The sequence below is a fragment of the Ostrea edulis genome, chromosome 3 (assembly GCF_947568905.1).
Source record: "Ostrea edulis chromosome 3, xbOstEdul1.1, whole genome shotgun sequence".
NCBI classification, from domain to species: domain Eukaryota; kingdom Metazoa; phylum Mollusca; class Bivalvia; order Ostreida; family Ostreidae; genus Ostrea; species Ostrea edulis.
Genome location: NC_079166.1, coordinates 22,085,781 through 22,109,027, shown reverse-complemented (window position 1 = coordinate 22,109,027; position 23,247 = coordinate 22,085,781). Strand labels below are relative to the sequence as shown.

Here is a 23,247-nt window from a genome sequence, read left to right as displayed (position 1 = left end):
GCGCTATTTAATATTACAATATTCATAAAAATAAAGAATTTTTTTTTGAAATGTTGAAGTTGGGTTTACCTGAAAACTTTGAATTGCGTATAGTAAACACAATATGCTTCCCAACAGACTTTAACGATGACCAATATCATTAGGGATTTTCATAAAAAGTCGACTAAAAGATATACAATTAAAATATCTAAAAAGTAAATTAGATGCACTGTATAAATAAAAGTAACCGTTTATTTAAAATCGAAATTTTAAATTAAAAATACATTGACTTCTTCCCAAATTCACTATTTAAGATGTTAGATAGCGGTAGATAACAGCAAAAACTTGAGATGTATGAATGAATTTTGACATGCCATTACACGATCTGAATAATTTCCTTAAAAAAGAAAAAAAAAAAACATAAGATGATGATTGTGATACACAAGACCCTGCTCAAAAAAAAAAAAAAATGAGAATAATTCCTGGGTCTAGATAAGCAAGAAAATGATTGTAATAGAACTGGAAACGGATACATAGCTAAAATGTAAGAAGGGGGGAAAAGCGTACTGTCATTTAGGGGGAAATTCTATACTGGGGCGGCTTTTCCAGGGGGGGGGGGTGATTGGGCACGGGTTAATTCTTCCTAGGGGGGAATTCTATGCCAGACTCATCTTTCCGGGGCGGGGGGGTGTCTATCCCGGGCCTGTTTTTCTGGGGGGAAAGACTATGCGGGGAAATTCTATGCCACACCACCAGCATTGAACAAATATTTTCCACGAACAACTCCCCCTCCGGACTAGAATGATGTTCCCCACTTGTTGATTTCATATGATTAGCATGAACAAAAATTGTCCATGCAGCTTGATCTCGTGGGCCTTAAATAAATAGTTACCCCGGTCCATTCCTAAGTTAACATAGGAATTAGGATGTAACTTTTAGAAGCTAAAAGGAAACATTGCTACATGTACATGGTTTATGGTGATTTGCCAAAGGCATTTAATCAGGCATGGCATAAGGGGCTTCTTATTAAGATACAAATTTAGAGCTAATGATAAATTGCCAAAACTGTTCTAAACTTATCTAAACAGAAATGAAATAGTATATTGCATAGAAACACATTTTTAATTCAAATTTACGTTGGAATCTCTCAAAGGATTTGTACTAGGTCCTCTTTTATTTTCTTACATGTCAATAGTATTGTTAGAATGTGTCAAAGTTACATGTATGTATACTTTTATTTGAAATCCCCTTGTAAGACAAAAATTTACATTTGTTGTTGAGCACTTGTACCTGGAATTGGGCAATGGTGTTTGGATTCACTGTCATTTGCGGAGTTTTGTGTGTGTGTTTTAATGGTTTTCTCTTTGCCTACATTCTTCCTTATTTTGTTTGTTGCACCCCCCCCCCATTCTCCCTTATTTATTCTTTACTCTTTACTCAATCGCATCCGATCAGAAGCTGTCAATGTGCTTGTGATTTTGTCTCTTGTAATATGAAAATATAACACGAAACTGTACTTGTATACATAACCAATGCATTATAAAACTTTTTGAGTTTATCTAAACACAAATATATTTTTAAATTCAATGTTAAATATTATTATGTTGTATAATTGTATTAACTCTATCACAACAATGCTGCATTGTGTAGTTATAAAACCGATATTTCTTTTGATATACGTGTATTGAGATGTAATTACAAGCACATGTTCATCGTAACGTCAAAACGGTCATGTTTTTAGGTCTGTGACAAAACGTGTTGACATTCATTTTTTGTTGGAATTTTGTAATTATTAGACTGAATATATTTTAAATTAAAGAAAACACGTTTTCAAGAGATGCACATTCATTAAAAATCATAAAATTTCTTAATTTTTGTTAATATCAATCTATACGGATGATTGATTTTGAAACAGTTATTCAATTTCAATTAACGTAATACGATTACGGCAAGGTGTGACATTCAGTGTTGACTCCGTAGATTGTCTAAAAAACAAACAAATTTTAACAATCAACTCAATTTTTTGTTACGATGAAATTTTGATTTGTACATTCCGTAAATGATATTCAAAAGGTGCACATTTTTAAAAATGCATTCTTAAATTACTTTGATTCAATAAATATCTTAATTATCTGTGACGTTTTGAACGTCAAATTTTCATTGTGATACATGGCTATACATTTGATACCATTTTAACTTTTAAAATAAACTACATGCCATGTTAAAATTTTGTTCAAAAATATATTTAAAAATAATATAAAAGCTATTTCTAAAATCGTTTTTATTTAACACAGACCGTTAACTCAATATAACCAAAAAACTCTGTTAACAGACATTTTCAAATTGTGACACATAATCTAATGAGCATAACCGCAATGGATAATCCACATATCAAACACCTATAATAAAATATTCACCGTTTCTTAAGTATAGTTATTTTCATATTAAAATCACTTATCCAAATATCAATTCAAATTTTGAATAAATAATTCAAAATTCTTTCAAATATCCAAATGTACTTACAAAATGTGTCATGGACATGGTCTATTTTCCTAACGTTAAGGGTTATCTACACCTCCATTCTTATATTGTGAATCAGCGTGCACAGCGTACATATTAGGTGACATTATAATTTTAAAAACTGATATTATCAACATCACCATCTTAATTATTCTGCAAAATTGTATGTTTGCATCGCTAGTTTTAAGAAAGCTATTAACATTTTGGTAAAGTGTGTGCGACACTGTCGTTACCTGTCTACATGCAATATTTACGTAAATATCAGTATATCCAAGCTAATACATTTTAATAATTCTCATTTTAATCAGATGTATTGATATCAAATGGATAGAATGTAAAATTGTCGTCAAAATTATATGCAACTTTCGTATAGTAAAGTGGTTTTATTCATATAAAACAGCGTAAATGCTACCGTAATGCTATGAAATACGTTTTGACACCAACAGCGTGCGCGACGTCATAGCAACACGTGGTTAAACTAAGTGAGCAAATAACTGTTCTGATATTGGTATACAACACCCCAAGCATCGTTTGGGCTAAAGTAAGCTTGTATTTACAAATTAGATCATAATGAATGCTGACTTTAAACGAAACGATATTCTTGAAGTCAGTGTAACATGAGGTTACCAATACTTTCAGATACCTGATTCAGTTTACAAAATGATCGCTTTCGGTCATGGAATTAGTGTTATTCCTTCTCAGTATTGACGTATAAATGTAGCAATCATACCAATTATTCCAATATTCGAAATACAAATGTACATGTATATTTCAATATCTTTATTTGTCGATTGACAAATTTTCCTGAATATTATCATCAAGTTAAAAGTGAAAATATATTTCAGGCAAACTTTTTGTCCTGGATCTAGACATTTTAAGGTTTTGTTCTTTACAAACATATATTGTCCCAAACTGTCTGGTATACGGTAAAAACAACAACGCAATTTAAGCGAAGATAGTAGTCACGGGCTAATGTTAGATACGATATAATTTATGCCATGAATTGTTTGCTAATTGAAAAAAAAATACGGTTACCCTCATTTATGAGTTTTAATGTCAATAATGCTATTTCAACATCACATGAACTCCGCTAGAGAAAGCTTGGGCATTATCTATGTTATTGTACATGTATCTCCCTTCATTATAAGATACAACTTCAGAATCAAAATTAGTTTAACCCACGAAAGGTGAAGATAACGAATAGTGATCAATGTCATAACTCTTATAAGCAATACAAAATAGATAGTTGGGCAAACACGGACCCCTGGACACACCAGAGGTGGGATCAGGTGCCTAGGAGGAGTACGCATCCCCTGGTGACCGGTTACACCCACCTTGAGCCTATATATTGATCAGATAAACGAAGTTATCTGTAGTCAAAATCAGTGTGCCAAGAACGACCTAACAATCGGCATGAAACACGTTAGGCAGCATTTGACTCAATGATAGGTTGTATTGGAGAACTAGATCGATATAACGACCATGGAATTTGCGAAAGGACTTCTGGTTCCGATTGACTTGGGGTTGTAAGTGCAAATTGGAGCTCCTGTGTTTTATATCTTAATTCATATGTAACTCATTGTGATTGATTTTTATATCATTTGGAAAAGTTATAAGACGATCAAGACACATCATTTTATAAAGAAAAAGTGTATACGGAGATTTAAAAGAAACTTTGGACTTTTCTGTGTTGGTAAATACTTGTGAGTATCAGTTCACTATGGAGGACAGTACGAAAAGGAAAAAAAAGTGAGGAAATGCAGGTCAGTCCATGAAACATGTCATGGAAGACTTAACAAGCATCTAAAGCACCCTCGCTAATCTTATGATAAGTTTTGAGACAGAAAGAAAGGAGCTGACAGATATAAAGAAAGTTGTCTACAGGAAACACGGTGTTGAAAATAGACTTCAAGAAGTTCAAGCTGATGACACGATCTCACAAATCACATAATTTGATCACAAACAACAGAAAATGTTCAGAGAAATAACAATGCTTAAGGATCTTATAGTGAAACTAGAACAGAAGGTAGACCTACAAAATCATCAAATCCTAGAACTCAAACTAAAAACCACACAGAGAAATGTTATCATTACTGGCTTAAATGAGAGAGAGCGTGAACTTCTTCCCGAGCGCATATCGTAGTTTTCCAAACAACAATTGGAAATGTCGGATGAGGAAATCAGCGAAGTCGGTATCGTTAAGGTGCACAGACAGGGTGATCCGAAAGCTAAAAGAAGTTTTCCCAGACCTGCATTTGTGCAGTTTCAAGACATTTACCAAAAGGAGAAGATCATGAAAAATATTCCTAAACTCAAAATCAAAGGTGTTTCCATTAGGATTTCCAACCATTATCCCGAAAAGATGAGAGAAAAACGGAAACGACTCTATGATCTACAGAACAGCTACAGGGAAAGAATATTCCTACAACGATCAAAGGTGACAAGCTGGTCTTCAACAATAATGGATCAGTGTACCGTGAAAATAATTGGCAGACCGAAAGCATTCGACATTCTTGAAGATCCCAGCGACAATAACGCGTCCAAAATCCATCAAGTAAACAAATAGAGGAAAATGGGAATCGTTTTACATCGCATACCACTAAGATATCATCTGTAAAGCATATACTTTCAGGATTTTCAAAGTTTCAAGTGCAACGCGCAATATATATGCATACATATTCACAAACGCAGACGGAGTGATGCACGAAGGAAGTGGTGATGATGGAGAACACGGCGCTGGCCGAGCATTACTGCATTAATTGAAAGGCCAACATGTCTCAAATTGTGTAGTAGTGGTTTCTCTTTGGTTTAGTAGTAAAATCGGTGCCCGTCGATTTCGACATATTCTGGAGGTGGGAATGAGCGCAGTAGGCAGCGTAAAGTAATGGCTTAGCACAGGTTTGATTAACCACTCTTGTTGAAATTCATAGTGATACGTATACCGACTGTTCTAACTTTACAAAATGTTTCCTTTGTACCGAGTGCATCATTTAGTATAGTATGGCATATATAGATGCATATTCTAATATATATATATACATGTAATATAAATCCATTGTATCCTGATTTAATTATTCACAAATCAGTGGTTAGACATAATGTGAATTTATCATATGGAACAATAAGTATTACGTCGTTATCTCTAAATTATTATTAGGCATTAATTATATCTGACGTTCTGGTATCCCAGATGTTTTTGTCAGTACTATACAAATTATTTGTATCATATCTGACGATCTGGTATTCCGGATCTTTTTTGTCAACTGTGCATGGTTTTAGTCATTTACACTGCGCCATGTATTTCTGGTTACTACCTAGCAGTTTACGGTATGAAAACAAAAATTGTTTTAATTCTAGCATTACAATACACTATCTATAGGATTAAATGATACCACGCTCGATGTGCCTAGATTAGATGGTAGAGTTGTGTGTTTTCTTGGATCCTGCTAATAAAGTTTCAAATCTATCTTGCAAACTACTTAACAAGATCATACAATATTTATTAGATTTAGACTATTACCATTTACGTTTATAAAAGCATGTTAGTTTCTTTGAGATTTGAAAACCCATTAAAATACACATATCTGCTACTCTAAAGAAATTATTACACAACCTTTTTTTAGGGAAAGATGTTTAGTGTAAAAACTATGAAATTTTTTTTTAAAACCCAGCGGCATGTTCCTATGACTATTCACTGACACCTTTGGAATCAGTTGTTCCTGCAAAAGTATCTACATTATGTTATATTGCCTTTCGGGCCTCCGTGGCCGAGCGGTTAGAGCATCTCGCTCAAAATCACACGGCCTCTCACCTCTGTCGGCGCAGGTTCGAATCCCGCTCGCGCCGGTAAGTGAGAAAGTTTCCCAGTTTACTTTAGGAAGGTCGGTGGTCTCTTCCTAGGTACATTGTATCTGGGTTCTCTCTTCCACCAATAAAAACTGCGCGCCACCAGATAACTGGAAAATTGTTGAGTGTGGCGAAAAACATCAATAAATCAATCAATCAATCAATTTATTCTTCCCCTCTTTTCTTTTCGCACGATACATTTTGCAATTTTTTACATTACTGATTATGGATAACACACTCAAAAATTATCATGAATGTCTAAAACTTTTAACTGTATATTGGTAGGGTTAGGGTTGTTGACTATAAGAAACGCAGAGATGTCCTGGATTATTTTTACAAAAAAATTCAATATTTATTTCCTGCAACACACCCATTTTAGAAAAGATGAAGAGGAAATTATACTTTCACAGTGGGGATATAAAGGACTATTCAATTCATACCAATCAAACCCTGGGGTGTTGCAATCGTATTCAAAAATTATTTTGAATTTCAAATAAAAACACAGTGATATACGATGAAGGAAACTTCATAATTGCATAAATCATAATTGAAGAAAAACAATTTACATTAATAAATGTCTATGACCCAAATGCGGATCAAACCCAATCCTACTGTAACCTATTTAAAAAACTAGATCCATTATCGAATGATCAGAACATTATTATGGCAGGAGACTTCAACCTATTGATGGATAATTTTTTTAGATACAATGAACTACAAAAACTTAAACCCCAAAGCCCATATGGAACTTATCCATCTTATGGAGAATCAATATTGATGACAAATGGAAATACACTTGGAGAAAAAGAAATCCCATTAAGCAAGCCAGACTTGACTTTTTCTTCATATTGGAATCTTTAACTCCTTTTATATATGCAGTTGACCATGAACACAGTTACAGGTCTGATCACACTCCAGTAGTCTTGACCTTAAAATTAACAGACTTTAAACACGGAAAGGGATTCTGGAAATTTAACAACTCCCTTTTAAAAGACATACATGTATAATATGTAAATTCAGTAAAATCCAAAATTAAGGAAACAACAATGCAATATTCGGCCCTTGTCTACCAATTGGAAAATGTAACTGAGGTGAATGATGCTGAAATCGAATTTCGGGTCCCTGACCACTTATTTTTAGACACACTACTAATGGATATTTGAGGAAAAACAATCTCTTATAGTATATATACGAAAAAACAAAACAAAAGGAAACTCATAATGATTTAGAAAATGAATTAAAACTTTTGGAAGCAAATTTTAATGAAGAATCATTGAAGGTTTTAGAGGAAAACAATCTGGAAGAATTAGAGCTCAAACATGTAAAGGTTATTATATAAGATCAAGAGCCAGATGGATAGAGGAAGGTGAAAAACCAAACAAATATTTCTGTAAATTAGAATCTAGAAACTATGCGAGTAAAGACATTCCAAAATTAATACTTAATGACGGTACAGCAATAACAAACCAGTCGGAAATCTTGAACCGCACGAACACTTTCTATGAGACATTATTCATGAAAAGAGATATCATAGACAAATGTGATATTCACAAACTCCTAGAACCATATGAAATGACTAAACTGACAGATGATGAGTCCTATAATCTAGAAGCTGAACTAAAATACTCTGAAGTTTTAAAATGCATTGAGCATATGAAAAAGGACAAAAGTCCTGGACCAGATGGCTTCACAGTTGAATTTTTCAATTTGTTTTGGTCTGATCTAGGTCACGTTATTACAAGAGCAATTAATAACTCATATGAAGTAGGCGAATTTTCAAATATCAATAAGCTGGGGATAATTACATGTATCTCAAAACCAGGAAAAGGCTAGACTGTACTTTAAAAAAACTGTCGTCCAATCACTATACTATCAGTGCTATATAAAACTGCATATGGCTGTATTGCTGAGGTAATACACAATATTTCTCATTAAAATTATAAACACAGATCAAACAGGACTTTTGAAAACTATATTTATTGTATAGAATATACGCCTTCTCTATGATAACATGAAATATACAGAGTACAAAAATATTCCAGGACTTCTAATGATAGTTGATTTCGAAAAAGCCTTTGATACAATATCATGGGACTTCATTTTCCAGGCATTACGTTTATTAACGTTGGCAGTTCAATTAAGAACTGGATCAAATGTTTTACAATAATATATCATTATATGTAATCCAAAATGGTATCACTTCAAAATATTTCCATTCTCAAAGAGGCTGTAGGCAGGGAGACCAAATCTCGCCATATCTAGTTTTACTTTTGTGAAGAAATCCTAGGCATTCTAATTCGAAATGTTAAAGAAATTAAAGGTATAGTAATTGATGGGGAAGAATATAAAATTTCACAATATGCAGATGATACATCTTTAATGTGTGGTGATGTTTATCATCACTCAAGATGGGAATTTAAATGGAACCAAACTTCATTTTTGAACTCTAAGGATTAACATTCTCTTTAAACCTTGACGAAATGATAAATATGACGAATGGTTAAAGCATCGCACTCAAAATCACACGGCATCTCACCTCTGTCGGCGCGGGTTCGAATCCCCTCGCGCCGGTAATTGAGAAAGTTTTCCAGTTTACTTTCGGAAGGTCGGTGGTCTCTTCCCAGGTACATTGTATCTGGGTTATCTCTTCCACCAACAAAAAAATGGGCGCCACCATATAACTGAAAAATTGTTGAGTGTGGCGAAAAACATCTATAAAAAAAGATAAATATGAATTACAACAAAAAGCTAGAAAACATACACAAAATAGTTGCTCAATGGAAATCAACCTCGACTTTCAAAATTGCTGTCATCAAGACACTAATTGTGCCAGAAATGAAACATTTGATATTCACTCTACCAAACCCTTCTGCTGAATTTATTAAGAAATTAAAAAAAAAACTATTTGAAGTTCTCTGGGATGGTAAAAAAGAGAAGATAAAAAGGAAAACAATAATACAAGATTACAAAGATGGTAGTTTCAAAATGATATAATACACCAACTTTATTGTACTTAAATCTAGTTAGATCAGAAGATTAATCACAGCTCATACTCCTAAATGGAAAGTGTTGTTTGAAACTGAGTTTGGAATTTCAATTTCAGGCATTTTGAACTTTGGCTCAAATTACTTAGAGTTGTTAAAACACAAAACAAGTAACACATTTTGGATCGATACTCTGGAAAGCTGGATTGATATAAGTAATGCGGACAAATATAAACGTCAAAATATTGCATGTGATCATCTGTGGTATAGCCCCGATCTAAAAAGTTATGAATTACAAATACCCTGTAAAGAGTTCTCAAAGGATAATATAATACACATTGGTGACATATGTAATATGGACAATTCATTTATGTCATTTACAGAATTTAAAAAGATGTTTACAGGAAAAGTAAACTTCCTCCAGTTTTCAGTTTTCAGGTCTTGTTACAGCAATAAAGAAATATATACAACAGAACAATAAGATTATTGTCAAAGATTACAATATCAGATATCCTTCTACTATTAAACTAATACACATCCAAGAAAGGTCGCAAAGCTATGTATAATGTATTTATCTAAAACAAATCCAACTTCTGAAAATAAATGGATTGAAAATGGTATCAACTTTAGAAGACAATAATGGGATACTATTTATATGTTTCCTTTTAAAACAACTGCAGAAACAAATGACAGTGGTTTCAATTCCAAATGTTTCACAGAATATCTGCTACAAACTACTACCTGAATAGGTGTGGTATCAAAGACTCTACGCTATGCTCTCTCTACAATCAATTGCCAGAGACAATTGTTTTCAGAATGTTTTTTAATAAAAGATGTTTGGTTTGAGGTAGAAAATTGGTTAAAGTCTACAATAGATATTGATATAAACACAAGCATAAATTCAATTTTGATTGATAAATTGAATAATGTTAGATTAAACCATCTTGAACATCTTATTATTCTAATAATTGAATAATATATTTATACAAAGAAGTTCACACCTTCAAAGAGGTTTAGCTTTGATACCCTAACAAAGAATGTGATTAGTCGATTATCTGTTGAAAAATTTATTTTACTGAAAACTTGTAAGTACAACGAAGTTGACAAATGCTTGAAAAATGCCTTACAAAAAATTGAGCAAACATCATAAGCTATGAAAAGCCCTGTTTGTCATAGTGTTGCATCTCTTTAAATGACTTCCTTCCTTTAAAACCTTTATCTCTAATAACCTGTCTTCCTTTTTTCTATAAAAAACAAAACCGCCCAAAACTTTCATATATATAAATATTATAATTATTATTATTATCAATTATGAATCATTTATATAACTGAAAATAATATATTATGTATGTATGTGTAAATGTGCACATTTATATGTATTTATGCTTGTGTGGGGTTTCATATAGTGTATGTATAACAATCAGCTATGAAAAATGTTTATCCATCTCAGAAATAAACAGAAAACATTTGATGTAACACGGATATTGAATAACATTTATTGATTGTACAGCCTGTTGATGGTGTTTACAGGAACTAATTGATCTTCTTCCATGAGATTATGATTTATATCTATTTCACATCAGAATATACTAAAATAACATTCAGATACAAATATGGTTCATGAAGTGCCAGGGTTCTAGAAGTACTATCATACAATTTTCCGCATCACATTTCAACATCCGTGAAACACCGCCGATTGCTTTAAATACCATACGGAATTACATCAGTCGTTCTGGCAAGAATTGTTCTTCTATGTTTATGTTTCGGATTCTATGGTTTAACCGAAAAATTCGTACTTTGTTGAAGCATGCAGGCCATGGTGATTAAATTCCATTGACCTAAGTAGGTCGTGATATAATCAAAATATTTGTCTGATAATATTGATTTCATTGGTACCTTTCAGTTAATCGGTAAAATACTATGGTCATTGAAATAACGGAATTTTATTATCAAACAGCGAGCGACGGAAGTGGGCTAAAATGTCGAAAGAGAAACAGCAGCTTATATATCATCTATAATAAAGAAAATTCTAATTTTATCTCCAACATTAGCAGTACAATATTTGTAACAGAGGCAAATTGAAAGTAAAGAAAATATGACGTGTGTATGGTAATAAAATGATGTTTTCAAGAATCGTTGAGCTTGGATTATTTTTCAGTGTTTACATTTCTGAGTGTGGGGTTTCACGGACATGTTCGTACTTAGCTGAATTCTATAGGAGGGGGCCTCCTTGGCCGAGTGGTTAGAGCATCGCACACAAAATCACAAGGCCCCTCACCTCTGTTCGGCGCGAGGTTGAATCCCATTCGCGCCGGTAAGTCAGAGAGTTTCCCTGTTTACTTTCGGAAGGTCGGTGGTCTCTTCCCAAGTGCATTGTATCTGGGTTCTCTCTTTCACCAATAAAAACTGGACGCCACCAGATAACTAAACAAAAACTGTTGAGGGTGGCGGAAAACAGGAAAACAATCAATTAATCTATAAGACACGTCAACGAGATTCATTAAGGTAATGAGAAAAATATGATATTTGTTAGATAATGTGGACTAGACTGGTCTGTTGCAGATAATCGGTGACCATTGAAATACCGGAATTTCCCAATCAAACATCGAGGCACTGAAGCTTAAAAGTCAAAGGAGAAACAGGAGATTTCAGTCTTCTGTAATAAAGAAAATTCTCACTTCATGACAAACATTACTATTCCATTAGTTGTCCCACAACGGCTATATTAATGTTTAAACCTTAGGGTAGTGGCGTACGGTTTGAATTTTATTGAGGTACATCGATGACCTATCTATAACAGTCATGTAATGACATCACGAAGATGCACAGTTATATCATATTGATACGAAATGTCCTCATATAAACATCCATGATAATTGCTAACCCCTCCTAGGCAAATGATCCCACCTTTGGTGTGTCCAAGAGAGGGGGCCGTGTTTGTCCTACTCTTGATTTTGTTCTCATTATGATGTTTGGTAGATCACTATTTCGCGAGTATGTTGAGGCAGGTCTCTATTATACATTCTTTAAAATGTGTTATAAACAAAGGAAAGAAGTATCTCATGTTGACCGGTCACACCAACATCTAAACTAATTTCATTTCAAATATGACAAACGGGAATGAACTTTTTCATATTCAAAGTATTATTTGACCTTTTTCACATGACAAAGAGATTGTCAATGCTGCAGAAATAAAACTGATGCGAAATAGCGTACACGATGATCTAAAAAGTCATTGTGACCGTGACAAACATTTGTTTCATTCTTTAAAAGCTATTTTGTTGAAGCGCTATATGATTCCATTCGGGTGCAACAAATGCTTTTTTCTTCTAAAGAGATGGATAGCAAAAAGGGATGCCTCAAGCTTGTAAACAAATGGTATTACTTTATTAATCCTTACGTTCTTGCCAACATCTCCGGTGTTCAAACTAGCAATATAAATGATTGAAATATCATTCTTCTGTTGTTATCAAAGGCACATGTACTTAAAGAACATTCCATTATAGACTTAAGCTTTTTACATATACCGCATTATCAACTTAGACTTATGTTCACCCCGGTTTTAGATATTTATAATGTACCAGGCATGTAAAAAATTGCTACAATTTTTACGTTTTTGATAAGTGTTTTGAAAACTTTGAATAACAAGGTCAAATATTTATTGGGAATTCTGATACTTCAATTCCATTAGCAAGTAACATCCAATGTTCTAGACTCTGTGAAGACAAGAGGTAAAGTTGATGGTAATTTTGTCGTAGACCTCTAAAATGGAGAACGTAATTCGAAAGTTGAAAAAGCTTTTTAAAAATCATGGTCCACTCAATAGTCAATGATTCACGTGAATAAATCAAAGCATTTATCAGGACGTATGTATATATGCAATAATTTTGATGAAACAAATGGTAACAAACAGTGATCAATCGTATAACTCCTATAATCAATACATCAAAGTACTGAAAGTACTGATGGAAGTTGAATTTATGTAGATTTTAACCAGATGATTCTGAGCTTGAGAATTATTCCAAAAATAAAAGAAATAGAGAAGTGCCCCAAAAGCCATAAACGTATGTTGTTTGTCTTTAACAACCAAAGAGAAATCATTAATTTTTACATTTGAAAAGACACTGGTAAATTGACCGGTCACACCCGCCGTGTTTTCATGTAGGAAAATCACCCAGTACATACTTTTGTAAGGATCAACAACTAACCTGACATTGAAATATCTACAATTTATTCAATCTAGCCTACAAAAACAGCCATATGGTCTTAAATTTGCATATAAGAAAAGGTGAATATAGCGAACAGTAATCAATCTCATAGCTCCTATAAGGAATACAAAAGTAAGAGTTGAGCAAACATCAAGCCCTGTACATATCAGAGGTTGAACGTACTTTTCTTTTGGATTTTCTAAAAATCGACACCAGCTAGAAGAACAAAGACTGTGGTCTCCAAATGGATGAAAGGCGAGACCTTTAAGATTGAGGCCTATCCTTGTAGCATCTCCTTTTCCTTGTGCAAGAATGTGGTTGAAACATCTTTGCAGGTACTGAATAACTTTGAATGTTAAGGATTTGTGCTCCTTCTTCACAGAGTTCCCAGATATTTTTTTCACATGATTTGCATCAGATATTTTTCCAATATGTTTGTCAATGTTTGCCCGAAGCCCAGATATTGTGGTACTATCCTCATCACCAACAATGGCTTTTATGCAGACAAGTCCATCATTTACATCCTTAACCATCTCTGCTATCATGTCACTTTCCATCCCTTTTGCACTTCCATGCCAGTTGATGCTACACTAATGTGGGGGAGGTGATGATTTCGAGTTAAGGGAAAGAGTGTATATATGACAAGATTTGGACCTTGTTGAGAAATTGACTATTTTTCCAGAGAGTGTCCCTATCATTGATGAATGTCCTGAAATAGAATGCAGAATATCGTAACGAGAGATTCATAACCTTAATGATATCCTGAGTGCTGACATGCATCACATGACTCATGTGCATAAAATATCATTAATACACAAACATTTCAAACATATCATTAGGTAAGTTGCCATAGGGCCCAAAACTTCTACTCGAGGAGTATTCATGCTTGATTTTCTCTGACATAGTAAAATGCATATCAAAATGTGCTACAGTATATATGGGCTCTTTTAATTAGAAACGCACACTCAAGGCTTCACCTCAGGTGAGCTAAAATTACCGAATATCAGAAGTATGACATGAAACTAACATGAGTACCACAAACAGTACAACATACTCCAGTTAGATCTTTAATGCAATATCTGTATCCATGATAAGAAAAAAAGTCCATAAAACTATTTGACGGTCCCAGCCTCAACGGTTCGGTCTGTATTCTGCCTACAAGGTTTTCCTACTAAACAATACTATGACCTTGACCTTGACGAACAAAAGGCATCTTTCATTTGACATGAAGGGTATATCTGTACCAAGTTGTAGTATCCTGGAGTTTACGGTTCGGTTTGTATCCTGCCTACAAGGTTTTCCTACTTAGTGATACTACAACCTTGACCTCTAAGTTCCTCACATAATGGGGATCAAATGTACCAAGTTGTAAGATCCTGGACCTCACAGTTCCTTTTGTATTTTGCCTACAAAGTCCAGAAAGACAGAGAGACGGACGGTACATAATACACCCGTCTTAGACAGCCGTATGAAAATTAAAAACTTATTTTATGTAACTAACCTGACAAACTGTTATATGATCTCCCACTCCCTCTTTTCTGCCAACAAGCATCAACACTAACAACTAAGCCATCCTTTCTTGTGTTCCTAGAAATAAAAAAAAATGTGCTTCTATTATATTCCCATGTTAAACTTTGATCAATTATTGTGGATCCACCCTACCTACAGGGCCCCTGAACTGAATAAACTTGAATTTGCACTACCTGACAATGCATACATATTAATGTACATGTAACTAATCACGTCCCTGCTGTTCTTGAAGAAAATTTTGAAGATTTTATCCTATATCCATATATTCCTACCCCCGGGGGCCATGATCTGAGGCAATTTGAATCTACTTTATATCAGGAAGCTTCAGGAAAATCATTCTTCTGGTCCATTGGTTCTTGGGGAGAAGAATTCTAAAGATTTTCTTTTTGCATTCGCATGTATAACTTTTATCCCCTACTGTGACCCCAACATACCCCCCCCCCCCCTCCACTATGTCAAAAAGCTTTCATGTAAATTTCAGTTTTTCTGGTTCAATGGTTCTTGAGAAGAACATTTTTATATGACCCCACCATATCTTTGTATTTTTGCAATTATCTCCCCTAATTATTATACTCGAATTAATTATTTACCAAGTAAGAATTGTCCTGTTCATTTTCAAGTACATTTCTCACTGGGGAAATGGTGGTGGTGGTGTTGGGGGACATTGTTAATCCACCTTTCAACAAAGCAAACAAAAAAATCATACGTCACATTTTACCACATGACGTCAGTCACATTGACATGTGGATCGCGATTTGTCACTTGCTTACATATTGTCTTGTGTATTTTTATTTTCGATGATTATAAAGCGTAAACTGACCCAAACCAGGTTATACTCGTATAATTTTGCCCCAGAATTAAAGTCATTCCTTAAATATTACTGTAGTAACACTTTGAATATTCTTCATCATTGAATTCATCTTTTCATGTCTATATATTTTTTATGTCAACCTAAAATTTTAAATAAATGACTTAGTATTCATACTTCTCTGTTAATTCTCTCTTCCATTAGTGCCATTTCTGTAGATTCACTGGCCACGGACTGGACTATAGTTCCCATTTCTGTCTGGCGAGGGGAAATGGTTTTGTGGCTGACTGCTGGTATATTTAGTGATGAAAGAAAGCTATTAACTTGTCTCTCTCCCAATCCTGAGTGAACCATTGCTGAAATCAATATTTCAGTTCTATCGAATATATACACTGTAGCATTATATAGAAATCAATTTTTGTATGGGAAGACAGTAATATAATTCTGCTTCATTCAGAGCCCCTGGATGGGTTTTCTAACATTAACAACAAAAGTTGATAAACTTCATTTTTTTTCTGTCATTGAAATCATAAATCACAATTGCCTCAACCCGAGGATGCTTTTTGCCCAGATTGTTTGAAACTGGTCAAGTGGTTCTGGAGAAGAAGTCGAAAATGTGAAAAGTTTACAGTCAGACAGACAGACAGACAGACTATGGGTGATCAGAAATGCTCAATTGAGCTAAAAATGAGTTGCATTTCTTTATAAAATTATAATACAGAAAAAAAAATTCTGCAATCTAAAGTAAAATCAAAATTCCATTTATAATTAACATACCAGCTGCTAGTTTTGTGTTTGCATCCCACACTCTTCCATGTTTCTTTCCTGTGGGCACATTGTTCAGGTATTGACAACAAGTATTTGAACAAGGTATCTATTAAAAAGAATCAAGTAATTGTATAGCTGTGTGTGTATATACATAAAATAAGACATAAAATTTTAATGAAGTACGTGTCCCTATAATAAACAATATTACACAAAAAATAAACAATAGTAAATTTTACAATGAATATTATATGTATTCAAGATTATTACTTTAGAGGTTATTTTGTATTCAGGGGCCTGTATAACAAACTGATTATCAATAAATAACATTTACAAGTATAAATTTTGTAATAATTTTTCTGGTTTTTGGGTCAATGGCATAGGCAACATACAGAATTTGACCCATGGTTGTTGAGTGTCCACCATGTTTAGGGGCGAGATCAACAGATCAATGTCAGAAAAAAAATTCAAATTTAAATAGTTAGGGGGAAGGGGAGTAAAAACTAATTTAAGTTTTTGTCATCCGACATTGATTTCACTCGAGTGGGAAAAAGACAAATGGCTGTTAAAAACCACATAATAATATTACATTTTAATGAACATTTAATAGTTTTAATGTACACTTTAATTTGTGAATAAACAGTAGTAAAAGTATAATGAGTATCATTTATACTTGCATGTTTTTACTTGTTTTAAAATAGATTACTTTCAACATTCATAATATTTAGATTTAAGGGGAGTGGGAGGTGGGATTTGTGAAAACTAATATGTGAATTTAGTTTTTTGTCAGACATTGAACTTTTGATTTCGCCCTTTAACATTATAAATGATTTAAAAATTCCTATCAAAACTTAGAGGTACACTTGCATCAAATGTTTGATGTGTGTCTTGCCCAAACAGCATTTAGTAGTATGACTAACATATTGACAGGTGCAATTAAACCTAGATACATTGTACCTTAATGATAGCCGATAGTCCATAAGTCTGGATATCAACAGCATGAGTGAGCTGCAATGGCATTCCACAGTTTAGACAGGCCTTTAGAGCATCTGCCAACACCCCTAATTCCACAACTCTCCTCCCATGTCTCCAATTCACCATTTGTTCCGCCACAACTTCTTCATGGTCAACATCCGCAATATTAGGGATACACGTACCTATTCAATCATAATATACATATACACTACCCATCATAAATAACTATACACAAAAGCTTTTAACACATGTTGGCATGAAATATATTCAATATAATGAAAAAGAGCCAAATTAATTCACTGAGTATAACTTTTAAGCTCAAGAAAATAATTAGTTAAGGGTACAACTTCAATATATGTGAAACAATAATGGACTTTCAATATTTTGGTATAGTCTGTTAAATTGTGATATTGATTTATTACAGTTGAAAATTCAAAGGGTCTTATAAAAGTTACTATATTCGCATCAAATACAAAATAATATGTATTGGTCAATAGTTTGAAATGGTTTCAAGTAAAGTTTACATAAAATCTATTTAGATAATTCAAAAATTCAGAAAATCAAGTATTTTAATAAATATGATCAGGATATGAAAAGTTAAAAGCCTACCGTTATATATTTATTTGCAAAAGTTATGTATTTGCTTCAAACGATCTGTATCTATAATGTAACAAATGTTTCTTTTATGTGCAAGCAAATCAATTTGGTGAGTATATGCTTATTCATGGTGGGCAGTATATGTATGTATGTATGTATGCATGTATGTATGTTACTGTATGTATGTATGTATGTATGTATGTATGTATGTATGCATATATGTGTATGTATGCATGCATTTAAAAAAAACTGGACTTTCTTGTAAGATTATGCATATAACAAAAAAGTACATATTTATTTATCATATTACCATGCTTATCATTTTATTCATAATAGGAATTGGGCAATATTTAAGCATAAATCTAAAAAGAAGCAAAATATGATATAATAATATCAAATGCCTTAATTGCAGCAAAATTACCCTGTTAGCTTGACAATTCCCAAATATTGTTTACATGAAATAGATAGGATAATTATATTTTACTCTCATATGATATGTGTAACACAAAAAAGGTGAATAAAACTAGATTTCATCATTGAATCTGTCTACATGGTCTAGCTGACATTTAATAATAGACACTTTGACCAAAAGAAACCAGATAATATGTGCATTATACAATGTAGGTGAAGAGAACACTAAAAATGTTGAATAGAATTCTTTAATAAAACGTCTTGGTAAAAAATATTTAGTGTTGTAGTTAGAGTCATAGTGTTGAAATTGCTGGGCTGAATTAAAAGACTTGGCAGAAAATAAATATGTTCTTGCATGATCGAAAAAGGCTATGGTTACCTTAGGATTTTATTGTAATAAGCTACCAATTAGAGTATTACTATTCCTTTGCAATAAAATATTTTTTTTTAACGGTAAAGGGGGGGGGGTGATTTGAATTATGTTTTCATGTTTTGAATTACTGAACTGAAAAACAATACTGACACATCAATGAACCTCGATTATTTACATGAATTGTTAATATTGGGGCCTAAGAAAGCTGAGTGACAATTCATATTATTTTCATTGTTCAACACATTCATGCTGGCATACAACCTACAACTCATGAAAAATAACCTTTGTTTAATAATCATTCTAACCTCATTTTTAATCTAACTTTTATGAAATCTAAAACATTTACCACAAAACATTTGATCTGGATGAAATTCTGTTCATGATTTCAAAAACTTTTAGTAACACCAGTTGCAGAACAAATGCATGATTATAATGAAATTTATCATTCCATTTCCTTATACATTCCTTAGTAAGAATGGAACAGAAACCTGTTCTTACAATCATATAATATGTGTATGGCTGCAACAGGGGATAAATAAGGCACTGAAACCAGATACTGGAGATATTTGTGCTGTTAATAGTGTAAAAGTTGCTATGAATTGAATCTTGATAAGTGGATGAAAATGATTTAAAGAAGTAGTTGTATTCAATGAATCATATAGCAAAATAAATAAAAGATGACCCATTTATGACACTATGCTGTGTGTTGCACTAAGTGAAAATAAATCAAAGTATGTCACTGGGTTTGTATAATTTGTATGCAGTGGTAGATTTTTATAGTGTCTTGTCTCTATTTCCTGCACTGTTGACATCAACTAAGAAATAAAAAAATCTTACTCGTCAATTTATGTAAAACCAAAGATCCGCCACTGATCTATTGTGTATATTCTAGCTTTATATAACCCCTCCCCCTAAAAGATATTGAAATTTATAGAGATGTATATTAAAACTTAACAATACTTCAATATATTCATACTCAGACGCTTGTATCATACACTTTGTAGGTTACGCTCAATATTTCAGCTTGGTCTAGATCTATAAAGTCGATCTATGAACAATCAGCTGACATTGACAAGCGACGGTGCAGCGATGAAGTCATACCCTATTAAATTTCAGTATTAGTTTTAAGCATCGATTTTCATGGACTTTTTGGGAAGATTTGCACTCGAACAATATTTTTCCTTCTTATTTGATGGGCGTACTCGGCATTAATTTATTAACATGTTAACAGTGATTGACAGACCTGAACAGATGTCATACATTTGCGATTGCGGATACAGATGATCCGACGTCTGGTGTCTTGGTGCAGCTTTCCATCGTTTTCTTTGAGCCAATGAAACCTTGCCCTAACGCTGGGTCGCTTTAACTGAATGAAATCCGCGTTTCCCCCACATTTCTGAATTTCAATGTGTCAAAGGTCACAGGTGTCTCAGACGACAACACTATGTCTACATTGCCGAAAAGTAATCGAAGTCGTAAAATTTACGCGATTTGTTTTTATTTCGAATCTAATGATATTTTTAACTTAGTTTATGCAAGGTGAAGATAACGAACAGTGATCAATCTCATAACTCCTACAAGCAATACAAAATAGATAGTTGGGCAAACACGTACCCCTGGACACACCGGGGGTGGGATCAGGTGCTTAGGAGGAGTAAGCATCCCCTGTTGACCGGTCACACCCGCCGTGAGCCACATATCCTGATCAGGTAAACGGAATTATCCGCAGTCAAAATTAGTGTTCCGAGAACGGTTTAACAATCAGTATGAAACACGTCAGACAGCATTTGACCCAATGCGAGGTTGTATTGACGAACTAGATCGTTATAACGACCATAGAATTTGCGAAATGCTGACTTCAAACGAGACTGTTGAAATCCCTGTACCATCAACGTGTTTGCCAGTAGCTTACCTCGATTTAAAAACTGACTATACCCAGAACAAGCTCTTACATATCGAATCAGTTGAGATATATAAACACCATATGCTTCGGAATTAACTCCGTGGCCGAGTGGTTAGAGTGTTGCGCTCAAAATCACACAACCTCTTACCTCTGTCGGCGCGGGTTCGAATCCCGCTCGGGCCGGTAAGTGAGAAAGTTTCCCAGTTTACTTTCGGAAGGTCGGTGGTCTCTTCACAGGTGTATTGTATATGGATTCTCTCTTCCACCAATAAAAGCTGAGCGCCACCTTATAACTGAAAAATGGCGTGGCGGAAAACATCAATCATTCAATCTGGACTAAAATTAGTTGAACCCACGATAGGTGAAGATAACGAACAGTGATTATTGAAACAAGCGTAACATCAACTTTATTTCAAGTTGACCTGATTCAGTGTACATAATGGTCGCTCCCGGGCATAGAGTCAGTTTTGTTCCTGCTCAGCATTGACGTATACATGCTGAATTCATACCAATCAATCCAATATTTGAAAAATATGGCGATTAATTTAAGTATCATTTTTGTCGATCGACAGACTTTCCTAAATATTATCATCCAATTAAAAGTGAATTTATTTCAGGGAAACCTTTTGTCCTGGATCTAAACATTTTAAGGTTTTGTTCGTTACAAATATATATTGTCCCAGACTGTCCCGTATAAACAAGAAAATATCCTTCTAATTTTATCCTGCAATGAAGGTAGTAGTCACGGGGACTAATTGTAAGTGCGATATATTTATTTCCATGAATTCATTGCAAATTGAAAATTATACGTTTAAATTTTATATTCTAATTTGGAAGTTCTGTCACTCAGTATTTTTTTCAAATTTACTTGGTAGGTATGCATACAAAAATTAAAACAATATTTGTATTTACAACCACTCATTAAATTAAAACATTACAGTATAATAATTCGAAAAGAATTAATTTTCACACCATGTACAATTTATACTGCTGATTTTTAATTTTTGCCGCACTGTTATATAAAAGTTATAGTACATAAGCAACATACTATTCATCGCCTTATAAACGGTTACTAGTTGATTACATTTTGTAATTGAACTGATGAAATATCCTGTTCTTTAAAATAATAACACTGATAAATTAAACACGTTCATGATGATGTTTAAAAAGTCAACGTGTTTTATAGGAAGTGCAATGTATGATAGATTGATTTGAATGAGTTGTGTACCAAATGTGTGATAGCTGTTTCATATGGAACTATTAGTCATCCTACATATATGATTAAACATGTGCTTGTTATCATCAATATTGTGAATTTCAATTTCAACAACAAAATTACTACTTGACATTGCTTACTTTCACATCCATTCACATGATGACAAAGATCCTTCTCGCATTCACACTGTAACTGACAACTGACCCCGTAACCTGGATACCGACATGGTAATTCACAGTCAGACCCGGTGTAACGAGAGCGACATGCTAGAAAACGATATCATGTAACGTATTTGTATATGTTTTACACGATCAACATTTATTGGTAAAGATCATGTAATGTAGCTTTAAGAGTTTTAGTCAATAAATATACGGGGAACGAAGATTCTGTAGTACCTGGTGAAATCGTTGTGTTTGGTGAAATCGTTGGTGACCCATCTGAAATATATCGACATTCATAGTTAAAAAAATAGATTGATATATGGAAAGAAAAGCAGTGTGATGCCTCCTGTATTTATTTCTGGATTATGTGTAATGGTCATAGCATACCCTCACATCCAGTAACAAAACTGCAGTCCCATTGCTCGCAGTTACACCACATTTGACATTTATTTCCGTAGTTAGGATAACGACAGGCCATCTGACAGTAGTCACCTTGGAAACCTGCATCGCATTCTAAACATAAAGGTTAATTTTGAATATGGCTCTCATTCATGGCCAAAATATATGTATAATTCGAAAGTGAAACTAATTGCCAGTGAGATATGACATTGTCGTAGTTATAACGGTGGTATAAAACCCAGGCCTCCAGCCTTGTTTTGACTTTCACAAGATGGTATACTTACCTGTGCATTTTTGAGTGCCGTATTCCATACCTTACATTTCGTAACATCTAGCGAACTAACACAATAAAATAAATAACATTACTAGAAAGAGAAAAAAGGGAGGGAGAGAGCAAACACATAAATTTGTTCTTTTGAAAAACATACAAACGTGTGAGGACATACTTTTGACTTCATATTATAATATCAGTTTAACATCCATTAACAAAACCTACTTACTTGGTAACTGTTTGAGTCATGATATATGTTGATAATATACAAACAAAGCGTGACGCATGCATGATAATCCAT

At 33.6% G+C, this 23,247-nt stretch overlaps 2 protein-coding genes across 3 annotated transcripts; one reads left to right on the top strand and one right to left on the bottom strand.

The window, feature by feature from the left end:
• Positions 1 to 4,663: 4,663 nt before the first annotated feature.
• On the top strand, positions 4,664 to 5,065 carry LOC130053489 (uncharacterized). Its single transcript, XM_056160804.1, has one exon. The coding sequence runs from the start codon at positions 4,664 to 4,666 to the stop codon at positions 5,063 to 5,065; it is 402 nt and encodes a 133-aa protein (XP_056016779.1).
• An 8,512-nt stretch (positions 5,066 to 13,577) lies between these two features.
• Positions 13,578 to 23,014, bottom strand: LOC130052467 (uncharacterized). Of its 2 annotated transcripts, XR_008800816.1 has the most exons (8): positions 22,664 to 23,014; positions 22,511 to 22,552; positions 22,256 to 22,381; positions 17,598 to 17,797; positions 16,653 to 16,749; positions 16,053 to 16,231; positions 15,039 to 15,124; positions 13,578 to 14,246 (listed from the first exon to the last, which is right to left on the bottom strand). XR_008800816.1 is itself a non-coding variant. In XM_056157547.1 (7 exons), exons 1-7 carry the CDS (start codon positions 22,752 to 22,754, stop codon positions 15,095 to 15,097), a joined length of 765 nt encoding a protein of 254 aa, XP_056013522.1. In that variant the 5' UTR covers positions 22,755 to 23,014; the 3' UTR covers positions 14,912 to 15,094. The 2 variants fall into 2 exon arrangements, 1 of the variants encoding a protein (XP_056013522.1); XM_056157547.1 differs by lacking the exon at positions 13,578 to 14,246 and having other exon boundaries at positions 14,912 to 15,124.
• Between the last annotated feature and the right edge of the window lie 233 nt (positions 23,015 to 23,247).